Source organism: Meriones unguiculatus, chromosome 8 (assembly GCF_030254825.1).
Source record: "Meriones unguiculatus strain TT.TT164.6M chromosome 8, Bangor_MerUng_6.1, whole genome shotgun sequence".
In the NCBI taxonomy this organism is placed as follows: Eukaryota; Metazoa; Chordata; class Mammalia; order Rodentia; family Muridae; genus Meriones; species Meriones unguiculatus.
Window position 1 is genome coordinate 22,224,528 of NC_083356.1, and position 17,872 is coordinate 22,242,399.

At 57.1% G+C, this 17,872-nt stretch overlaps 2 protein-coding genes across 4 annotated transcripts in view; both read left to right on the forward strand.

Moving 5' to 3' along the window:
• The window catches only part of Baiap2l2 (BAR/IMD domain containing adaptor protein 2 like 2), a 29,171-nt gene extending 16,455 nt beyond the window's left edge, over window positions 1-12,716 (forward strand). Inside the window, exons 8-14 of one of the 3 annotated variants that reach the window (XM_021664285.2) lie at window positions 9,081-9,233; window positions 9,506-9,644; window positions 9,769-9,982; window positions 11,202-11,324; window positions 11,546-11,753; window positions 12,088-12,131; window positions 12,283-12,716. In XM_021664285.2, coding sequence (XP_021519960.1) covers window positions 9,081-9,233; window positions 9,506-9,644; window positions 9,769-9,982; window positions 11,202-11,324; window positions 11,546-11,753; window positions 12,088-12,131; window positions 12,283-12,358 — 957 coding nt within the window. In that variant the 3' untranslated portion in view covers window positions 12,359-12,716. The remainder of the gene's footprint in view (window positions 1-9,080; window positions 9,234-9,505; window positions 9,645-9,768; window positions 9,983-11,201; window positions 11,325-11,545; window positions 11,754-12,087; window positions 12,132-12,282) is intronic. The other 2 variants (XM_060389060.1, XM_060389061.1) reach the window with 2 other exon arrangements.
• A 496-nt stretch (window positions 12,717-13,212) lies between these two features.
• Slc16a8 (solute carrier family 16 member 8) lies at window positions 13,213-16,849 on the forward strand. Its single transcript, XM_060389062.1, has 6 exons — window positions 13,213-13,385; window positions 14,121-14,199; window positions 14,349-14,569; window positions 14,790-14,933; window positions 15,173-15,961; window positions 16,349-16,849. Exons 3-6 carry the CDS (start codon window positions 14,356-14,358, stop codon window positions 16,660-16,662), a joined length of 1,461 nt encoding a protein of 486 aa, XP_060245045.1. The 5' UTR covers window positions 13,213-13,385; window positions 14,121-14,199; window positions 14,349-14,355; the 3' UTR covers window positions 16,663-16,849.
• Window positions 16,850-17,872: the final 1,023 nt, after the last annotated feature.

Below are 17,872 nucleotides of genomic sequence, written 5' to 3' on the forward strand. Positions count from 1 at the left end.
TTCCTCAGTTCTCTTGGACTTCTGTATTCTGCTTTTGCTTTCTGTATTTAGTTGTGTTGCTTTGTGCTTTGAGGCTTAGGACTGATTGAGTCGGCTGTGTTGCACCCCCATTGCTGAGGCGCCTCTAGGGCCATGCCCAGGAGTACAGGAGTAGCCCGGGGCTTCTCTTTCTCCTGCTGTTATAGATAAGACATTGATAAAGGTCCCATCCCAGGGGAGCATCTAAGCCTAGCTTGAAGAAGACCATGCCACATTGCCTTCCCAGGTAGCGACTGCTAAATGCCATCCTGCCATGCAAAGCAAGGCCGGTACCCTTGGCCCTGGCAGCCAACCTGGGATAATTTGTTTCCTGTTCTATACAGTCGGCCTCACCGACTATCTGAACCGGGGGCCTAGCTAAGCAGGAGTCATCTGTTAAGTAGTTGGTTTGCATTAGGCTGGGTCTGACAACCTGCTATGTGGCATATGTTTGCATTTGGCTGGCTCTCAGGACAAATCCGGGAATCCTTCCCCAGCTCTGGGTCAGCCATGGACAGCAAGGCATTGCTGGAATTTGCCAGTGGGATCATTTTATTTTTTTTTATGAGAGGGGTGTTGGGATTAAAAAAGGGGTGACTGCAATTGTGGGGTCCCCATCCCGGGAGTGAGTTGGTAGGCTAGGGTGCTCATGGTCTAGGCTGTTTGTTCTCATAAGAACAGAAAAGGTTTTGACTCCTAGAGCAACTGTAAAGTTTGGAGTAAAGTTTATTTGCCTCATGATGCATAATCCCAATCTGGAATTATAGAGAGATATTTTTTATGGTTAACTCCCAAATTATGTCAGCCTCATGCCCTGTCTTAGTCAGGGTTTCTGACTAAAATATCACGACTAAAAAGCAAGTTGGGAAGGAAAAGGTTTATTCAGCAGCTTACACTTTCAGATCATAGTTCGCCATTGGAGGAAGTCGGGACAGGAACTCAAGCAGGGCTGGAAGCTGGAGGCAGGAGCTGATGCAGAGGGCATAAACTGGGTGCTGCTTACTGGCTTACTTCCCCTGGTTTGCTCAGTCTGCTTTCGTGTAGAACCCAGCCCAGGCATGGCACTACCCACGATGGGCTGGGTCCTCCCCACATTGATCACTAATTGAGAAAATGCCCTACAGCTGGATCCCGTGGAGGCCTTTCCACAACTGAGGCGCCTTCCTCTCTGATGACTCTAGCTTGAGCACAAATTGAACACAAAGCCAGCTAGCGTATCGACCTTCCTTGGTTGCAGAGGAAGATTCCATAACCCTTTCTTTTATTCTTGACTGTAAAGCCAGAGCCGTGTGGCCAAAGCTGCCAAGTTCTGCTGCTTGCTGGGGCTGGAACATGTCCCCCATCGTTCAATTACATCTTCACCAGCTTTCTGTCCTTCATGATTTTCTTCACTGCCTGGGCTCAGCTGTCCTGGAACTTGCTCTGTAGACTGACCTTGAACTCAGAGATCTGTTAATTTTTTTTTTTATATAAAATTGTGTTTATTTCTCTCTTATCCCTGCTATCACCCAAATAATTGAGACACTATTATATTATTTTAACAAGCTTTATAGCACAATCCTGAGCAGTTGTTACTCTATTCTTAACCCTCTAGGCTAGTCTGGCTTCCTCCAGCTGTAAATCCCAGAGATACCTGTACTTTGTGGCTTTTCTTATTCCAGCTCTCTCTCCCGATGTCGCCTGGACCTCTGCTTGTGGCTGAATCCTTTACTTCCTCCTTTAACTCTTCTTCCCCTGGCTGGCAGGAAGTCCAGCCCTATTGTCTCTCCTGCTCAACTACTGGCTAGAAACTGCTTTGTTGGCATATCAGGGGACAATTGCTTACACAACATTGAGACAGTAGAGTCTCAGAACAAGGACTGCAAACAGATATGGGGGGGTACAGAAATCAGCATTTGAATTATACAATAATCTTATGCTGACAGAAACCTGCATGCCTCTCTCTCCTGAGTGCTGAGATTAAAGGCATGCCTGGACCTAAACTTTTCTTTAATTTCTTTTCACAAGATGGAAGCGTAGCTAGGTGGGGTCTTAGGCTGAGGTCACCACTCTCTTAATTCCATTTAATATATTTAATCTGTTTGTCTCCTTGAACATAGGATTTAGCTCCAGTCCACTCCCTGGTGCATTTTTCCTTTCTCAACTTGCTACATTTAATCAAACCACGTAAGAGAGAACCACAGGACAGAGTCTATGATAGGCTGTTTTGAGATTTCTTTGTCAATGCAGTTAATCTAAATCTCTTCATGTTAGGCTCAGGCAGACTCTTCAGACAAGGGCAAAAGGCCACATTCTTCACCAAAATATCACAAGAACAATCTCTAGGCAGCGTATTAGAATTCTCCTCTGAAACCTCTTGAGCCAGGCCCCCTCCCCCACAGTTCAAATCACCCTCTACACCACCATCTTCCGTTTACTAGAATGGCTCAGTAAGCCCCACTTAAAGCATTCCACCGCTTTCCAAAATACCAAAATCCACATTCCTCCAAACAAAAGCATGCTCAGGCCTATCACAGCAGTACCCCAGTCCCTGGTACCAACTTCTGTCCTAGGTAGGGTTAGACACCATGACCAAGGCAACTCTTATAAAGGAAACCTTTTTGTTGTTGTTGTTGTTTTGGGGTTTTGTTTGTTTGGTTGGTGGTTTTGTGTTTTGTTTTGTTTTGTTTTTCGAGACAGGGTTTTTGTGTGTAGCCTTGGCTGTCCTGGACTCTCTTTGTAGACCAGGCTGGCCTCAAACTCACAGAGATCCACCTGCCTCTGCCTCCTTGAGTGCTGGGATCACAGGTATGCACCCGGCTTAAGGAAAACGTTTAATTGAGGCTGGCTCACAGTTTCGGAGGTTTAGTCCATTACATAACATCATGGAAGGAAGCATAGCAGTGTGCAGGCAGACATGGTGCTGGAGGAGCCAAGAAGTCTACATCTTGATCTGAAGGCGGCCAGGAAGAGACTGGATTCATTTCACTCTGGGTGTGGCTTGAGCATTTAAGACCTCATAGCCCCGCCTCCACAGTGACACACTTCCCCTGGACCCTGGATGAGGGGAGCCTTGGGAAAGCATAGTGACTGATGGGGCTTCAGAAAAGGAGGTCATCTACACACTGGAGAAGGAAACCAGGGGACATATCTGTGTCGGTGAGGTGCTTCTGTAGGTCCAAAGTGATGAGGGCTGTCTCAGAATCCCTGGGGCAAAAACCACCCAGGTAAGTTGCTGGGCATGCCTGGTCCTGCCTGGTGAAGACAAAAGGGATTTGGGATGAGAGTTGTGTGTGGTTTTTTTTGGGGGGGATAGAAAAGCAGGCAGCAGAGGAGGAGGGTGGAAGAGAGGAGCACCGAGACAGTGAGAAAATCAGCATGGCTGATTTTTCGGAGATGCTGGACCCCATGATAAGTGTCATTGGGCTTTAGTGGAGGTTAAAAGGCCTTGCAGCAGTCTCTCAGCGATAGGCTTATGACCATGGTGACTGATGGGTGTGAAAGGATGTCAGTCTTGGACAACAAAGACAGAGCTCTTCTCTGGCTTATGAAAACAGGACTGTGGCAGTTAGCTATTGAAGGATTTGTGGTATCCCAGGCTACATGGTTGACCGAGGGCAGAATGCTTTGGGTGGAGGTCTGGTTTTGGGTAGGGATGCCACGTGAGTCCAGGCTAAGGAGGAAAATGGTGACCATTCTCAGGGAGGGATGACTATGGAAACCTTAATCTGAGACCAGAGATCCTGGCCTAACGGTGGGAGTGGGCATTGGGACATCAGGGTAAAGGAGTGGGTGAGGGTTGTCTGCCAAGCTGGCAGACTAAGTCAGGGGTACTTGGTGGATTATGCAGAATGCCTGAGACACCTTTTTTTGTTAGGTTAGTGGTTTGGGCTAGCCCACGCCACTCAGTGTTTTGTGGCTTCTGTGTTTAGTATAAAAAGGATCTTTCTACCAGCTGCTATACTGTTCTCCCTGAGTTCTGAGGTCAGACTTGGTTGGAACCCAAGAAGTTGGGTCCCTTCGTTTGACCAAGGCATTGGAAAAGAGATATGGACGGAAGTTGGGGGCGGGAGCATTGCTTGTAACTTGACCTACAATCCATCTTCTAATGGCCCCATTGCCCACAGCTGGGACGCTGGGACGAGCCTTCAAAGCTTCACCCCCCCAACCCCCCCATCTCCCAGGGGGATGAGCCAGCTTCTTTGGGACAGTGGGTGAGGGCTTAGGCTGGGTTTTGTTGAGAGTCGCTACCAGGAAATGGAAGCTGGCATGACATTATCCCTGATCCTTGCCATGGCCTCTCTCTTTTGCCTTCTTGATCTCATCTTTGTTGTTGAAAAAAATAAGCCATAAAAGCCATGTCAAGGAGTTATTTTGAGGAGTTAGTGTATTTTTTCTAGTCTTTGGAGCATGTTTCCTTTTCTTTTTTCTTTTTTCCTTTTTCTTCTTTAATTTTTTTTTTTTTTTATGTACATTGGTGTTTTGTCTGCATGTGTAAGGGGGCTGAGTCCCCTGGAACAGTGAGCTGCCATGTGGGTGCTGGGAATTGAACCTGGGTCCATTTGGAAGAGCAGACAGTGCTCTGAACTGCTGAGCCATCTCTCCAGCCCCTGGAGCTTGTGCCTAATGTCTGGAGTGGATTGACCCAGGAAATGAACATGGAGTAACAGAGTTCCCTCTGAGGAGTTAACGTCCACGTTAGTCCCTTGTTATTGGCCCAGTGAGATGGGATAAGGGAAGAGGGGTGTCTTTGTTGTTTTTGGCTTACTGAGACCCTGAGTGATCCCTTACTCTGTCAAAGTTAACTCTGGAGTGAGCATTTTGTTGTGTGTTCTCAGCTAAGTTACCATTAATTACAGACATTCCATCCCAGTGCCAGAGCGCTGGTAATTCTAATTTGGATTCCCCAAAGGGACTGGCTACTCCTCTGAGAGGAAGGTGTCGTTTTGTTGATGGAGTTCATCAGTGTGGTCCCCTGGTTGCCTTCCAGGGAGTTCTTCTCACCTTATGTGAGGGTGGAGGTCAGGATAGAATATGTGTCATCGCCAGGTGAGGTCACAGAGTTGAACTATCTGCGTGAGCTGTTTTCAGAAATGGAATGGATTTTCGGTGAATAACCTAAGCTTTAGTGCTATGATGTCCATTTCTGCCAGGATGAAGGGAATGAAGACTCAGGTGGTGCCTTCCCTTCCTGACAGCTTGGGGGAACATTGGTGCCCTAGAACAGGCGAGGGAAGGGAAGGGTGAGAGGGAGGGTGGTTGGGGAGGGGAGCATCCATGGGGGAGGGTTTAGTTTGCAGATCTAAGGAGTAGATGTGCAGAGGGTGAGGATGAGGGTTGGACAGCAGGGGGATTGTTACTGGTAGGGTGGGGGTGGAGTTTGTTGTAGGGAGAGGTTCACTAGCTAGATCAAAAGCCAGGGAACTGGAGGGGATCAGGTGGGGGTCCATGCTTTTTGGGTGTCAGAGGAGGACCTGGTGGTCGGAACAGGAACTGCAGAGCAAGGGGCGAGAGCAAAGGGTGAAAAGCTTCTGGCACAGAGCATCTTGGACTACTTCACATTTCATTTGTAAAGGTTGTCTGAGTCTGTAAGAAGGTCAAAGTCCAAAATTCTGACAGGGAGCCGGTGATGGCCCCTGTTGAGGGAGTATTACGGCCAGATTTGAGTGGAAAACTGAATGAGCTTGGTGGCTAGAGCTTGAGAGTATGGAGTGTTTTCAAATGACCTTGGAGAGGAGCTAAGGGAGAGCCTTTTGGGATAGGCAATTTAGAGCCCATTTTATAATTTGGTTTACACTTGAAATGACAAGCAGGACTGGTGGGCAGTCTCATTCCACTGCCTGGGGCATCCCCCAGGGTGTAGGGAGAAGATGAAAATGGACCCAAGTATTAGGAGGGGGAAGACACGGGGGGAATCACAAAGTTAAATGTGGGGTCCCCAGAACCTCCAAGCCCTGTGATTCGAGAAGGATTGAGAAGCCCCTGGAGTCTGGTTAGAGCACCTCCCAGTTACCTTCCTGCAGAATCTGGGTGCGTGGGTGGTAGCCATCAGCCTGGAGATCAGAGGGTCTGAGGCAAGAGGCACAGGAAGATGGATGGGGAGGGTTCAGAGCAAAGCAGAGACTGAGGTCAGAACTGAGGTTCCGCCAACAAGACTTGTACTATTCATGAGGCAAGAGGTGTCCGGGCGGACTGCTGGCTGTTCAGCCTATATAGTGAGAGTAGAGAGTGTCTGTGCGCCTAAAGGAATGACCCTGAGGGCGGTGGGGATGGAGGTCCTTCTGCCTGAGAGAGCCTAAAAGGGTTTCTTCCTCACCAGATGTAAGAAGAGTGAGGCAGAGAAGCAGTTTGGACTCAATCTCAACGGGCTGATGCAGCCTTATTGGAACCGTGAGGGGCCCAACCTTCCCATAGGGTGAAGACTGAGTGCCATTTAGAGGGGCTGGGGACATGTGTATATACATTCATGTAGCTACCAGGAGGTGACAGCTGGTTATCGTGGTTAGATTCGGAGCCGGGATTTGTTTTCCATACCTGGGCACATTGTTTTTGCAGGTGGAGCAGAGTGGTCAGGCCGGGGCCAAGAAATTCTCTATGGCTTGGGGCTATTACCTAGTCAGTACCCGACTCAATTCCTCATGACCTGGGGTTATTACCCAGCATGTTGAGTAACGCTAAGCAAGCAGAAGGCCTAGAATGATAGGTGAAGAAATGCAAGGCCTCAGCACAAGGAGGCACCTTCCCCGTTTCTCTCTTCTGGTCTGGCTTTTCTTCTCACCTCACCCTGGCTCCCCTGTGAGTGACATCACGGAGGCATCTCCAGATGCAGGTGGAACGGCTGAGCCCCGGGACGTGGGATGCCCTGCACTGATTTGTACTTCCACCCACAGTGCGTGAGACGCTCATGTCTGGGCCCCTCACCAACAGCCTGGGGGATGCTTTTTTTTAAGTCTTGGTTAGTTGGAAAGTAGACTGGCCCCACTGCAGACTGTCCCCTTGTGAGTATGAGGCTTTTCTGGGTGAGGTTAGCATTGCTTCCCTTTTCAGAGTTGTTTTTCCTCACGGGGACACATCATAATATTTTCTTTCTCTTTGTGTATTAATTTATAGACAGTTTCTTTTTTCCATGTGTTGGTCGTGCCCATCCACGCATGTGTGTAGGGCCCGAGGTTGCTGTGTGCTGTCTTCCTCTGTCGGTCTCCAGTTTGCTTACTGGGCCAGGATCTCTTGCTGAACCCAAAACTCACTGGCACTGGATCAGCCAGGCAGCCAGCTCAAGAGGGGATCTATGAGCTCCCAGTTTTTAGGGGTTCAAACTCCTATCCTCAGCACTTATCCACTGAGCCAGCTCCCCAGTCTTCATTTTTGGCTTTTGGCAATGCTAGGGTGAACCACAGGGCCTGGGGCATGCTAGGTGAATGCCCACCCTGGATCTTCACCCCAGCCCAAAAGCGGGAGTTTTCTCATGTCCTGGAAAAAACTTGGTGACCCATGACCATATAGTAGCTCAGGCCACCTTGGAACTTGCTCTGCAGCCCAGAATAGCCTCAAACTTACAGCCATCCTCCTGCCTCTGCCTCCTGAGTGCTGGGATTACAGGAGAGTGTCGCCATGGTAGACAACCCCACTCCCCCAACCCTAAACTCCTGATCCTCCTACCTCTACTTCCTGAGTGCTGGGATTAAAGCATTCACCATCATGTCTGGCTTATGCAGTGCCTGGGATGGAACTAAAGGCTTCGTGGATGTTAGGCTAATACTCTACCAAGTGAGCAGTGCACCAGCCCTCATTTGACTTTTTCTTTTATACACACACACACACACACACACACACACACACACATCTGTGTGTATGCACACCTGTGCCAGGGTGCATGTGTGGTCAGTGGGTTCTTGCCTGCCGCCTTGTCGAGACAGGAACTCTGGTTACTTGTGCTGCCGTGCTGCATACCCCAGGCCAGCTGGCCTTCCAGCCTCCTGTCTGCACCGCCCCCCCCCCCCATTGTAGGAGTGTTGATATCACTGATGCGTGCCCTGTGCCAGGCCTTGGACACAGGCTAACCCTCTCGGCCATCTCCTCTTTTCACACTTAGGGCCCCTTAGCATCAGAGAATCACCTTTTCACTCTCCCGGTAGAGTTAGATTCTTGCATGGTGTTCTCTGGGGCTTTGGAGCTCCAGCCCCATTCTGCCTCTCTCTGGGTGCTGGCCAATGGGACTGGCAGGATTGAAGGATCAGTTGTGCCAGCCCAGCCTTGTTTGGTGTTTTAGTCCTGGCTGGGGCTCTCAAATTGGGTAAAAGCCCCTCTAACCGGGGCAGGTAAGGCCTGGTGTGCCAGCAGTCCACAACCCCCGAAGCACTTCTCTGAACTCCTCTGCTAATTCCTGGCTGCAGGGACACGCGGTGTCCACCCAGCCATGCTGGACCAGCTGCTCCCACCGTGTAAGGGCTGTGGTCACCGCAGCAGGAGACTGCTCTGAGGTTGCCAGATGCAGCTCCAGCTTCCAGGGAGAAATCCTTCAAAGGTGGCTGTGGGAGGTGCACGTGCTGCTCAGGGTCGGTGAGGCCCTCGCCCATCTCTCTGAGACTCGGCATCTTCTTCTGTAAGACCAACAGTAGTGGGGCCAGAAGCGAGATAAAGCCAGGCAGGCGTCTCCGTTGATTGATGTCCGCCTCATTAACTGGGGCAGTCTTCCCGATGAACCCAGAGCTAGCCAGCTCCCTGGGGAGCCCTCCCGCGGCCTAGACACTTTGCTTTGCTCAAACTTCCCAGTTCGCCCTATTTTATGCAAGAGAACATCCAGCTTGCTCAGATTAGGACCCAGCGAGATGCGTATATGGTGAAGCACCCCGACCACCTAGGGAGCCCAGAGCCTGGACAGGCTTCCGATTTCCTTGGTCGGGAGTGGGCCAGGGACCCGTGGGCAGGCCCCAATGGGTGTGGCTAACCCCAACAGATCTGGGCAGCCCCAGCGGCTTCTTCAAGGACTGGGGTTCGGGCCATAGCACATGAAAGGCAGGCTCCCAGATAAGGGGTGGGGCGTCTTAAGGAATCCTCAGATGTGACCCAGGGTCTCTGGCCAGGCCCGGGGGATGCTGCAGAACCGCGTGCTGCTATGGAAAGAGCAGTCGGAGGCCAGCCGCAGCCCGTCGCGTGCCCACTCCCCGGGGCTGCTGGGCACGGCGCTGGGGCCACCCTACCCCTCGGGCCGCCTGACGCCCACCCGGCTGGACATGGTGAGGCCCTGGCCGCCCCCGCCGCCCTTCGCGCCCCCGCCGCCCTTTTCTGGGCCCTGGGCGCCACCGCCCTGCGCCTGGAGCCCGCCACCCCCTGCACTCCCGCTCTACGTCGCGCCCTTAGCGCCCTGGCGCCGGGGGGTCGCCTCTGCGCCCCCGTGGTGGCCCTACCGTGTCCCCAACCCTTACGCCGACCCGTGGGAGTGGGGTTGGGGGCGGGGCTAGCGAGGCTCCGCCCCTCCCGCCCCACCCCCTGCCCTCTGCCCTCGCAGCCCCCGAGGCCCCTGGGAGAGTATGGCTCCCCCCGCAGCCGGCACGGCTCCGGTTCCTATGGCCCCGAGCCCGCCGAGGCAAGGTCCGCGTCCCAGTTGGAGCCAGACCGCCGTTCACTGCCGCGGACGCCGTCGGCTTGTGGGTACCCCTGGGCCCAGGGGTGCACGGGGGGTGGGGCGGGAAGGGGATGGGAGGGAGCCGGGCTGCGGCGGGAGGGATGGAGGATGAACTGCTGGGAGATCTTCACTCTCACCCCCCGCAGCCTCGCTCTACGCTAGCAGCACCCAGCGTTCGGGGTCCAATTCTTTTGGCGAGCGCCTGGGAGGCGGCGGCGCCAGGAGAGTCCGCGCCCTGGTCTCCCACTCGGAGGGTGCCAACCACACGCTGCTGCGATTCTCGGCTGGAGACGTCGTTGAGGTGCTGGTGCCTGAAGCTCAGAACGGCTGGCTCTACGGCAAGCTGGAGGGCTCGTCCGCGTGAGTGGAGCCCCCGCCCTCCCCCCCCCCCCCGCCCCTCGCGCGGTCTGCGATCCACCGAGGTTTCCAGGCCCCCCTTGTCCCCTTCTCCCATCCCTGCCCGCCTCAGTTTACTCAGCTGCTCCTAGGGCCAAAAAGGAGAAGGGGGCAGTTGGGATGGGCAGCGGGCTCGCGGAAGCGAGGGGCTCAGCTAACTGCCCCTCCCCTGCCTTCATGCCTTCTAAGCGTCCCTCGGTGCCCTCCTGGGCTGGAGCTGAGCCAGAGGTGGAGGGAAAGCCCCTCCCCGCAGGCTTTGTACAGCACGGCTCCGGCCCTGGAAGAGCCTAATGTGGGCTTCTCTGCATCCTACTTTGGAGCGGGGAGAGCCAGACACCCCAGAGTCTCCACATAGTCTGGAGCTCAGTGGGACTGGTGGTCTCCAAAGCAGGGTGCAGGGCTCTGGTCTCTGCAGGAGGGGACAGGGTGTCTGCTCAACCTGCAACTCTCCAGGGCATCCAGGGGGAAGTAGAGGCCAGTAAAAACCCTGAAGGGCCAAGAGGTGACAGCTGGGAGCACTTCTACAGAAGACTGGGGTGGGGGGAGGGGGGTGATGGACAGGAGGGGGACTGAGGTAAGGGTTGCGTGGGGTCCAAGTGGAAGCGGGAGTAGAAGACAGAGAAGGGAAGGGGGGGTTCGAGCATCTGCGTGTACTAAGGGGGGACTGACTACATGGGCGCTGGACCGATGGGTGACAGTGCCCCAATGGACACACTGGAGTAGGCCTGTGGGTGGCTGCCCACGTGAGTTACGGGTGGGTGAGCAGAGGTGGGGCCTGGGGGAGGCGCTGTGGCTTCTAATTAAGGGTGGAGGTCAAGGAGGATCAGTGCCCAACAGCAGAGGGTGCATAGTTGTGTTGCCTATGGCTGTGGGCAAAGGACTCAGTGTCTGTGCCACCCGCTAACCTAGACTGACTCCAAACTGGTGCTGAACACCGAGAGAAATGACGAGAGGCCCATGGCTGAGGGGCGTCCGACTTAGCTTTCGACTCCTCCTCTCCCTGGTGCCTCAGCCCCTGGTGGGGCCATGAGGTTGAGTGTCACAGGTTCTGCTAGGCCTGTTAGACTACCAGGGAAGCCATGTTGGTGGGGTGAGCCTCTGTCCTGTGGTGCCTTGGAGACCCAGGACTTCTGCTGTCCTGCCTACCGGCTGGCTCAAGGGGTCCTTGGTGTCTGCCCTACAGGAGTGGCTGGTTCCCTGAGGCCTATGTGAAACCTTTGGAGGAGATGCCCGTGAACCCCATGAACCCTGTGACCCCCATGAATTCCATGTCCCCCATGAGCCCAATGAATGAACTGCCTTCCAGGTACCATAGTTGGTTGGTTGGGGCCCCAAGGGTCCCTGCTTCTTCCCTCCAGGAGGCATCTATGAGCTAAATCTAAAGGCCCTGCCCTCTTTGGCCTCTGGAGAGCTGTGGCCCTGTGTAGCTCACTCTGCCTCCTGCCAGAGATCCTTCACAGTTCCTTCTGCCCCAGGCCCAGCAGGTGGGAGGGGGGCCACCAGGCCTGCCTGCTTTCTCTGACTCAGGTCCTACCCCCTCCGGGGCAGCCACAGCCTTGATGACCTCTTGGACCGGCCAGGCAATCCCTCAGCCTCATCAGAATACTGGGATAGCCAGTCCCGCTCCCGGACTCCGAGCCGTGTCCCAAGCCGTGCCCCCAGCCCTGCACCCGCACCTTTGCCCAGCAGCAGGCGCAGCAGTGTGGGCAGCATGGGGGCAGCCACCGAAGTCAAGGTCAGCCCCGCCTGGCCTCCGCCTGGCCAGACCTCTGTGGTAGCCTAGCAAGGGAGACCTTGGCCACTCTTCTGCGGGGGATGGGAGGGAGGTGGTGGTGAAGGAGTAGGCTGGGGCCGCGGGGTCGCTAGCCTTACCTGACAGGGGCAGTCAGCCCCAGGCCGAGCTGTGCAAAGCCTAGAGCTTTCTCAACTCTGAAACTGAGACTTTGGGCTGCCCAGTGTCCTCAAATCTGGCCCCTCAGGACCTCTGTCCCCCAGTGCTGTGCTCTCCTGGGGCAAGTGGTGGGACCCTATCTTCCTTTCGCCCCTGAACCTGCCCTCCCTTCGTGCAGAAACTTATGTCCTGGGAACAGAACCCCCCAGAGCTCTTTCCACGGTGAGTCCCGCGGGCAGGAGGCCAGATGGGAGCAGGTGACTCAAAGCAGGCGGGCGGCGAGAAGCAGACTCCTGGCCAGCTGCCTGGCCCGCTCTCCCTAGACCCGGAGCCAGTGGGGATCTACCCCTCTCACCCCACCCATCCCCCACAGGGGTACAAATCCCTTTGCCACCGTGAAGCTGCGCCCCACTGTCACCAACGACCGCTCTGCACCCCTCATCCGCTGAAGTGATGTTCTCCACCGGGGTCTGAGGTGGCCCACCACACCTGCCCAGAGCTATTCCAGCCGACAGCAGCAGCAGCAGCAGCAGCAGATCCGACAGGCGCCAACCCCAGGGACCATCCCAAGCCCTCTGCCCATCTCCCAGAAGCTCCCTGAGGGCTGGGCTCTCAACATGGAGCAGCTTCCAGGACCGAACTGGACCGAACGCTCTCCCGGGGATCCAGCCTCACGCTTCCCACCTTCTTCTTCCCTGTGACCCAAAGGGAAGTGGCCCCTCTTCCGCCCCCGTCCCACAGGCATCCGGCTTAACTTTTGCAAATGATTAAAAAATAATAATAATAAAGGAAATGGGTACAGTGGGAGTGAAGGTGTCTGATTTGGGGACAGGGTAATGTCTTGGAGGTGGAGATTCCCCTGGGGAGAATGTAATCCCAGGCCAGCCCCTCAGGAACATCTCCCCCTTTCTTTAAGGAGGGCCTTTACCCTCATCCCTCAATCTCCAAATGGCATCCCGAGACGGCGCCCCTTTGCCTGGGACACAGCGCCCTTTGTTCCAACCTCTCCACCTCCTCACAGCCAAGCTCAGGCCTGGATTAGCCTTATCCTCGGGAGGCCAGGAGCCCCTCCTGGAATGTGACCTGGGAGCAATGGTGCACTGAAGTGACTTGACAGGCTGGGTCTCTCCAAGGAGCTACTGGGCCCCCAGGCCCAGATTATGACCCCTCTCCCGAGGCAGGGCTTTGTGGCCGCTGTCAGAGGACGTGGGGAGGAAGGGGTCTCCTGGCCCCTGGTCCCCCTGTGTCCCGCCCCGCTGGCTGGCGCACAGTCCCTTGGGCGCAGTTCCCTTCCTAGTAAAAGCTTCTTAGCAGGGGTGGGATGAGAGGACTCTTAAGCCCCAGGCCTGGGGAAGGGGTTGTTAGCAGAAGCGCAGCCACTGTAGTCAAGGCTGGGCACTGGCGGAGCTGGAGGCAGCCCCTTCGGCAGGCTCCAGGAGATGTGAGGCCGAACCCTAAACCCAGAGTCAGGTCCAGGTGAGTGTGCGGTGAGGGCTGCCAGGGGCCAGCTTCTTGTCCTTGTGTTCACAGTCATGTGGCTGAGGGGGGGAGGAGGGGGTTAAGGAAAGTTGGAACCTGGAATGGGGGGAGGAGGAGGGGTCCTGGAGGGGAAGCCCAGGGTCTTTGGGGCTCCCCTGAGCCATCACCCTCGCCTGTGGTGGCGAGTACAGTAGGACCTGGGAGCCCTGCCTAGGGGATGGAGGACCTAGGTTGGGAACCACTGGAGCTCAGGTCTCTCAGAGCCCCTTCCAAGGTCCCCACCTCCCCGTGGGGTCCAGACTCCCCCCAACCCTCCCCCAAGATCTCTGGCTGGTGTTCAGATGCTCAGTCAGCCACCCCACAAGTGGAGAAACTGAGGCTCAGCCAGGAGAGGAGACTCGTCCAAGTTACAGGGCAAACTCCTTCCAGAACTAGCACAAGTTGGACCAAAGTGGGCTGAGGCGGAGGCCAGTTTTTCCTGTTGTTTTAATTGCGAGTTATTCCTGGTCCTGAGAGAAGTTCGGAACAAGCTGTAAGGCCACGCCGGCTGGCTGGCTGGCGTCTGACCCACTTGGTGTGTGGTGCCTTTGTCCACAAACCTTCGCATATTCAGGGCAGACACTGAGGGTCCCCTGCGCACACGCGCGCACACACACACACACACACCCCTCTGGGTCCACAGTGGCTGCTGGAGTCCAGCACTCACGGGGCCTCTTCCCCTGCCATCACTAGGTCTCAGGAGGAGAGGCGTCCTGGTGGGGACACCTTGAAGTCAAATCTCCGTTCGCCCTTCACTGGCCTGTGCAGGAAGGTCGGAACACTTGGGGTGACTTTCCCACCTTGCTGGCTCTACAAACCTGAAAGGGCTCAGGGGGCGGCCGGGACTGTTTCTCCTTGCAGGTCTCAGCCCACTCCCGCACAGCGCCCACCACCGCCTTTTGTCCCCCTCTTCTCCAGCAGAGAGGCGATGGGCGCTGGCGGCCCGCGGCGGGGTGCGGGCCCCCCGGATGGTGGCTGGGGCTGGGTGGTGCTGGGCGCCTGCTTCGTGATCACCGGCTTCGCCTACGGCTTCCCCAAGGCCGTGAGCGTCTTCTTCCGGGAGCTCAAGCATGACTTCGGGGCAGGTTACAGTGACACGGCCTGGGTGTCCTCCATCATGCTGGCCATGTTGTACGGCACGGGTCAGCACTCCCTCCTGATCCCGGGCATGCCTCCCCGGGGTCCAGCGTCGGGGCTGGGAAGCTAGAGCCTAGAGACGAATCCCCGCCCTCAACCCTTGGCTTGCTCGGTGGGGACTAACCACCCCTTCAAGGTCCTTCAGGCCTCAGAAGTACAAGGCCTGGCGCATTTTCTGGAGGGGAGAGTGGTCCGTCCCAGACGGTGACCCTGTGCTGCCCACAGGCCCCTTGTCCAGCGTCCTCGTGACGCGCTTTGGCTGTCGCCCGGTGATGCTGGCCGGCGGGCTGCTGGCCTCGGCGGGCATGATTCTGGCTTCCTTTGCCTCGCGCCTTCTGGAGCTGTACCTGACAGCCGGGGTGCTCACAGGTGAGGGTACCCACGTCTCTCCCCCGCAAGGGTGTGGGTGCGGGTCGGGACTCCCTCCTGGACATCTCTCAGTCCTCAGTTTCCCCCAAATGGGGCATCCCCGCCCCCCCCACGCCCCACCTCCGAGTCGTCTGGCTCAGCATCCTGGGTTCAGGCCCATCCTCCCCGTCGGGGGTCCAGCCCGGCCCCCAGCCCCTGGGGCCAGGAGGGGCACCCCAGCCGCGTCGCCTCGCCCGCAGGCCTGGGCCTGGCTCTCAACTTCCAGCCTTCGCTCATCATGCTGGGGCTCTACTTTGAGAGGCGACGGCCCCTGGCCAACGGGCTGGCCGCGGCGGGCAGCCCGGTGTTTCTGTCCGCGCTGTCGCCTCTTGGCCAGCTGCTGGGGGAGCGGTTCGGCTGGCGCGGCGGCTTCCTGCTGTTTGGCGGCCTCCTGCTGCACTGCTGCGCCTGCGGGGCCGTCATGCGGCCGCCCCCGGGGCCCTCGCCGCGCCCGGACCCCACGGAAGACAACGCGCCTCCGGGTGGTGGTGGCCGCCGGGCTCGCCGCCGCCGCCTGCTGGACGTGGCTGTGTGCACCGACCGCGCTTTCGTGGTTTACGTGGTCACCAAGTTCCTGATGGCGCTGGGGCTCTTCGTGCCGGCCATCCTGCTGGTGAACTACGCCAAGGACGCGGGCGTGCCTGACGCCGAGGCCGCCTTCCTGTTGTCCATCGTGGGCTTCGTGGACATCGTGGCGCGGCCGGCGTGTGGCGCCCTGGCAGGACTGCCGCGCCTGCGACCCCACGTCCCCTACCTCTTCAGCCTGGCCCTGCTGGCCAATGGGCTCACGGACCTGATCAGCGCGCGTGCGCGCTCCTACGGCACCCTCGTGGCTTTCTGCATCGCCTTCGGCCTCTCCTACGGCATGGTGGGCGCCCTGCAGTTCGAGGTGCTCATGGCGACCGTGGGCGCGCCCCGCTTCCCCAGTGCGCTGGGCCTGGTGCTGCTCGTGGAGGCCGTGGCTGTGCTCATTGGACCACCCTCTGCCGGTGCGCCCCGTAGGAGGAGGGGCGGCAAAGCCTGGGACCTATTAGTGGGAGGCCTTTGGCTAGAACTTCCGGGAGTGGGGAGTTAGGGAGGCCCCCCCTTGCTCGAAAGCCTGGTGGACTCGCTCCACGGCCAAGAAGCTCCTTCCCCAACCAGGGACCACCCACGACGGGCGACAGGTGGAAAAGCCGGAGGCGGCTCATGGCCGTGTCGTCCTTATCAAGCAGTTAGCGTGAAGGCCTTGTGCCTGGGGAGGGGGTCAGGTCCGGAAGCTTAGCCTGCGTGGTGGTCCCAGAGCTGGAGTGGCAGGGCGTTTGTGTGTTACTAGTAAGCCCCATCCAAACAGCTGTAGAGGGCCCCTGCCAGATGTTGACACACACCCCCTGTAGGCCGCCTGGTGGATGCTCTGAAGAACTACGAGATCATCTTCTACCTTGCTGGCTCTGAGGTGGCCTTGGCGGGAATCTTCATGGCGGTCACCACCTACTGCTGCCTGCGCTGCTCTCAGGACACCCCGTCGGGGCCGGCTGCGGAGGGAGGAACCAGTGACACGGAGGATGCGGAGGCTGAGAGGGACTCTGAGCCAATGCCTGCCGGCACTGAGGAGCCTGGCGGCCTGGAGGTTCTGGGCCAACGGGCTGAGTCCCCCGGACCAACGCCAGAGGGGGAGGCACAGCCTGAGCTGGTTCACGAGTCTGTGTAGCGCATCAGGCGGGTGGCCGGGAGGCTCAAAAGCATGACTTCCCCTCCGAGGGGCAGGTACATGGGGGAGGCGGCCTGGGGTGCTCCCTTGGGTACCTCACCCGCCAGGCCCCGTTCCCAGTGAGGCTGCCACGGGCTGGCAGGAGCGCATGCTCATAAAGGCCCACCAAAAGATGTGTTCTGTCCCTCTGCTTCTGCCAGGGCGTGGGCCACCTCAGCTGGCAGAGAGGGGGGTAAGCCTTAAGGGTCTTCCCAATGTCCCCTGAGCTTTAGGAGGAGTTGGGGGTCCCCAGGCAAACACCAGGGGCTGGAGGGGTGCTGAGGCACACCAGGCTGCCATCTGCATGGGAAGCACAGGGTCCACGGTTCTGGTCGGACCTGCCCTGGGTCCAGAGGACATGGGAGCCAGGTGGTTGGCAGAGAAGCCTTGGGGGCCCTTGCTAGAGGATACATGCTAGTGAGGTGGTACCCAGGACCCGTCCCTTTTGGTCAGGTTCCTGAGGGCACTGCTGCGGCTCTGAGGGTGGCCTGCTCATCAGTGGCCCTGGCACCTGTTCTCCAGCACAGGGACTGCGCCTCAGCCAACCAAGTGCCAGGATTATGGGCATCCGCCAACACTTGCACTTTGACCCACGTGAGGACCTTCCTCTTACCCCAACTCCTTCTAGCTAAGGAACCTGAGCAGAGTCCCTCCCCGACACGGCCCCTTCCCAGCCACACCCGTCCCAGGTGGGCTTCATTTTCCATCCAAGCAGAAGGAAGGTTTGGAGGACCCAGCCACCACTCGGTTGACTTGCGCGCAGCTATGTCTTCCCAACTCCGGAAGGGCTGGCATTTCATCTAGATGGCACTAGGCATGCTTCCTTGGCCAGGCACTACTGTAGGCTGTTGCCTTACTGATTCCCCTGACAACCCATGGAGGTACAATATATCCTGACAAGCAAACTGTGGAGGGTAGACGTCAGCCCAGTGTTACAACGAGGCCATTACTGGGTCCCAAGCTGTAGGTTTGGCCTGTGCCTTGACCACCAACTGGATGCCCCTCCAGAGGTGTGGGCAGACGGCTCCACTGTGCCAGGTGGGTGGTGACGGCCTCTCTCCCTCTAGTTCCTGCCTGGTAATGCCACCTGGGTTTCTGCAAAGCTACCAAGCAAAGGCGCTCTTTCGTGTTGGACCCTGCCTCCTCACGCATCCCTGGCCTGTTCTGCCCT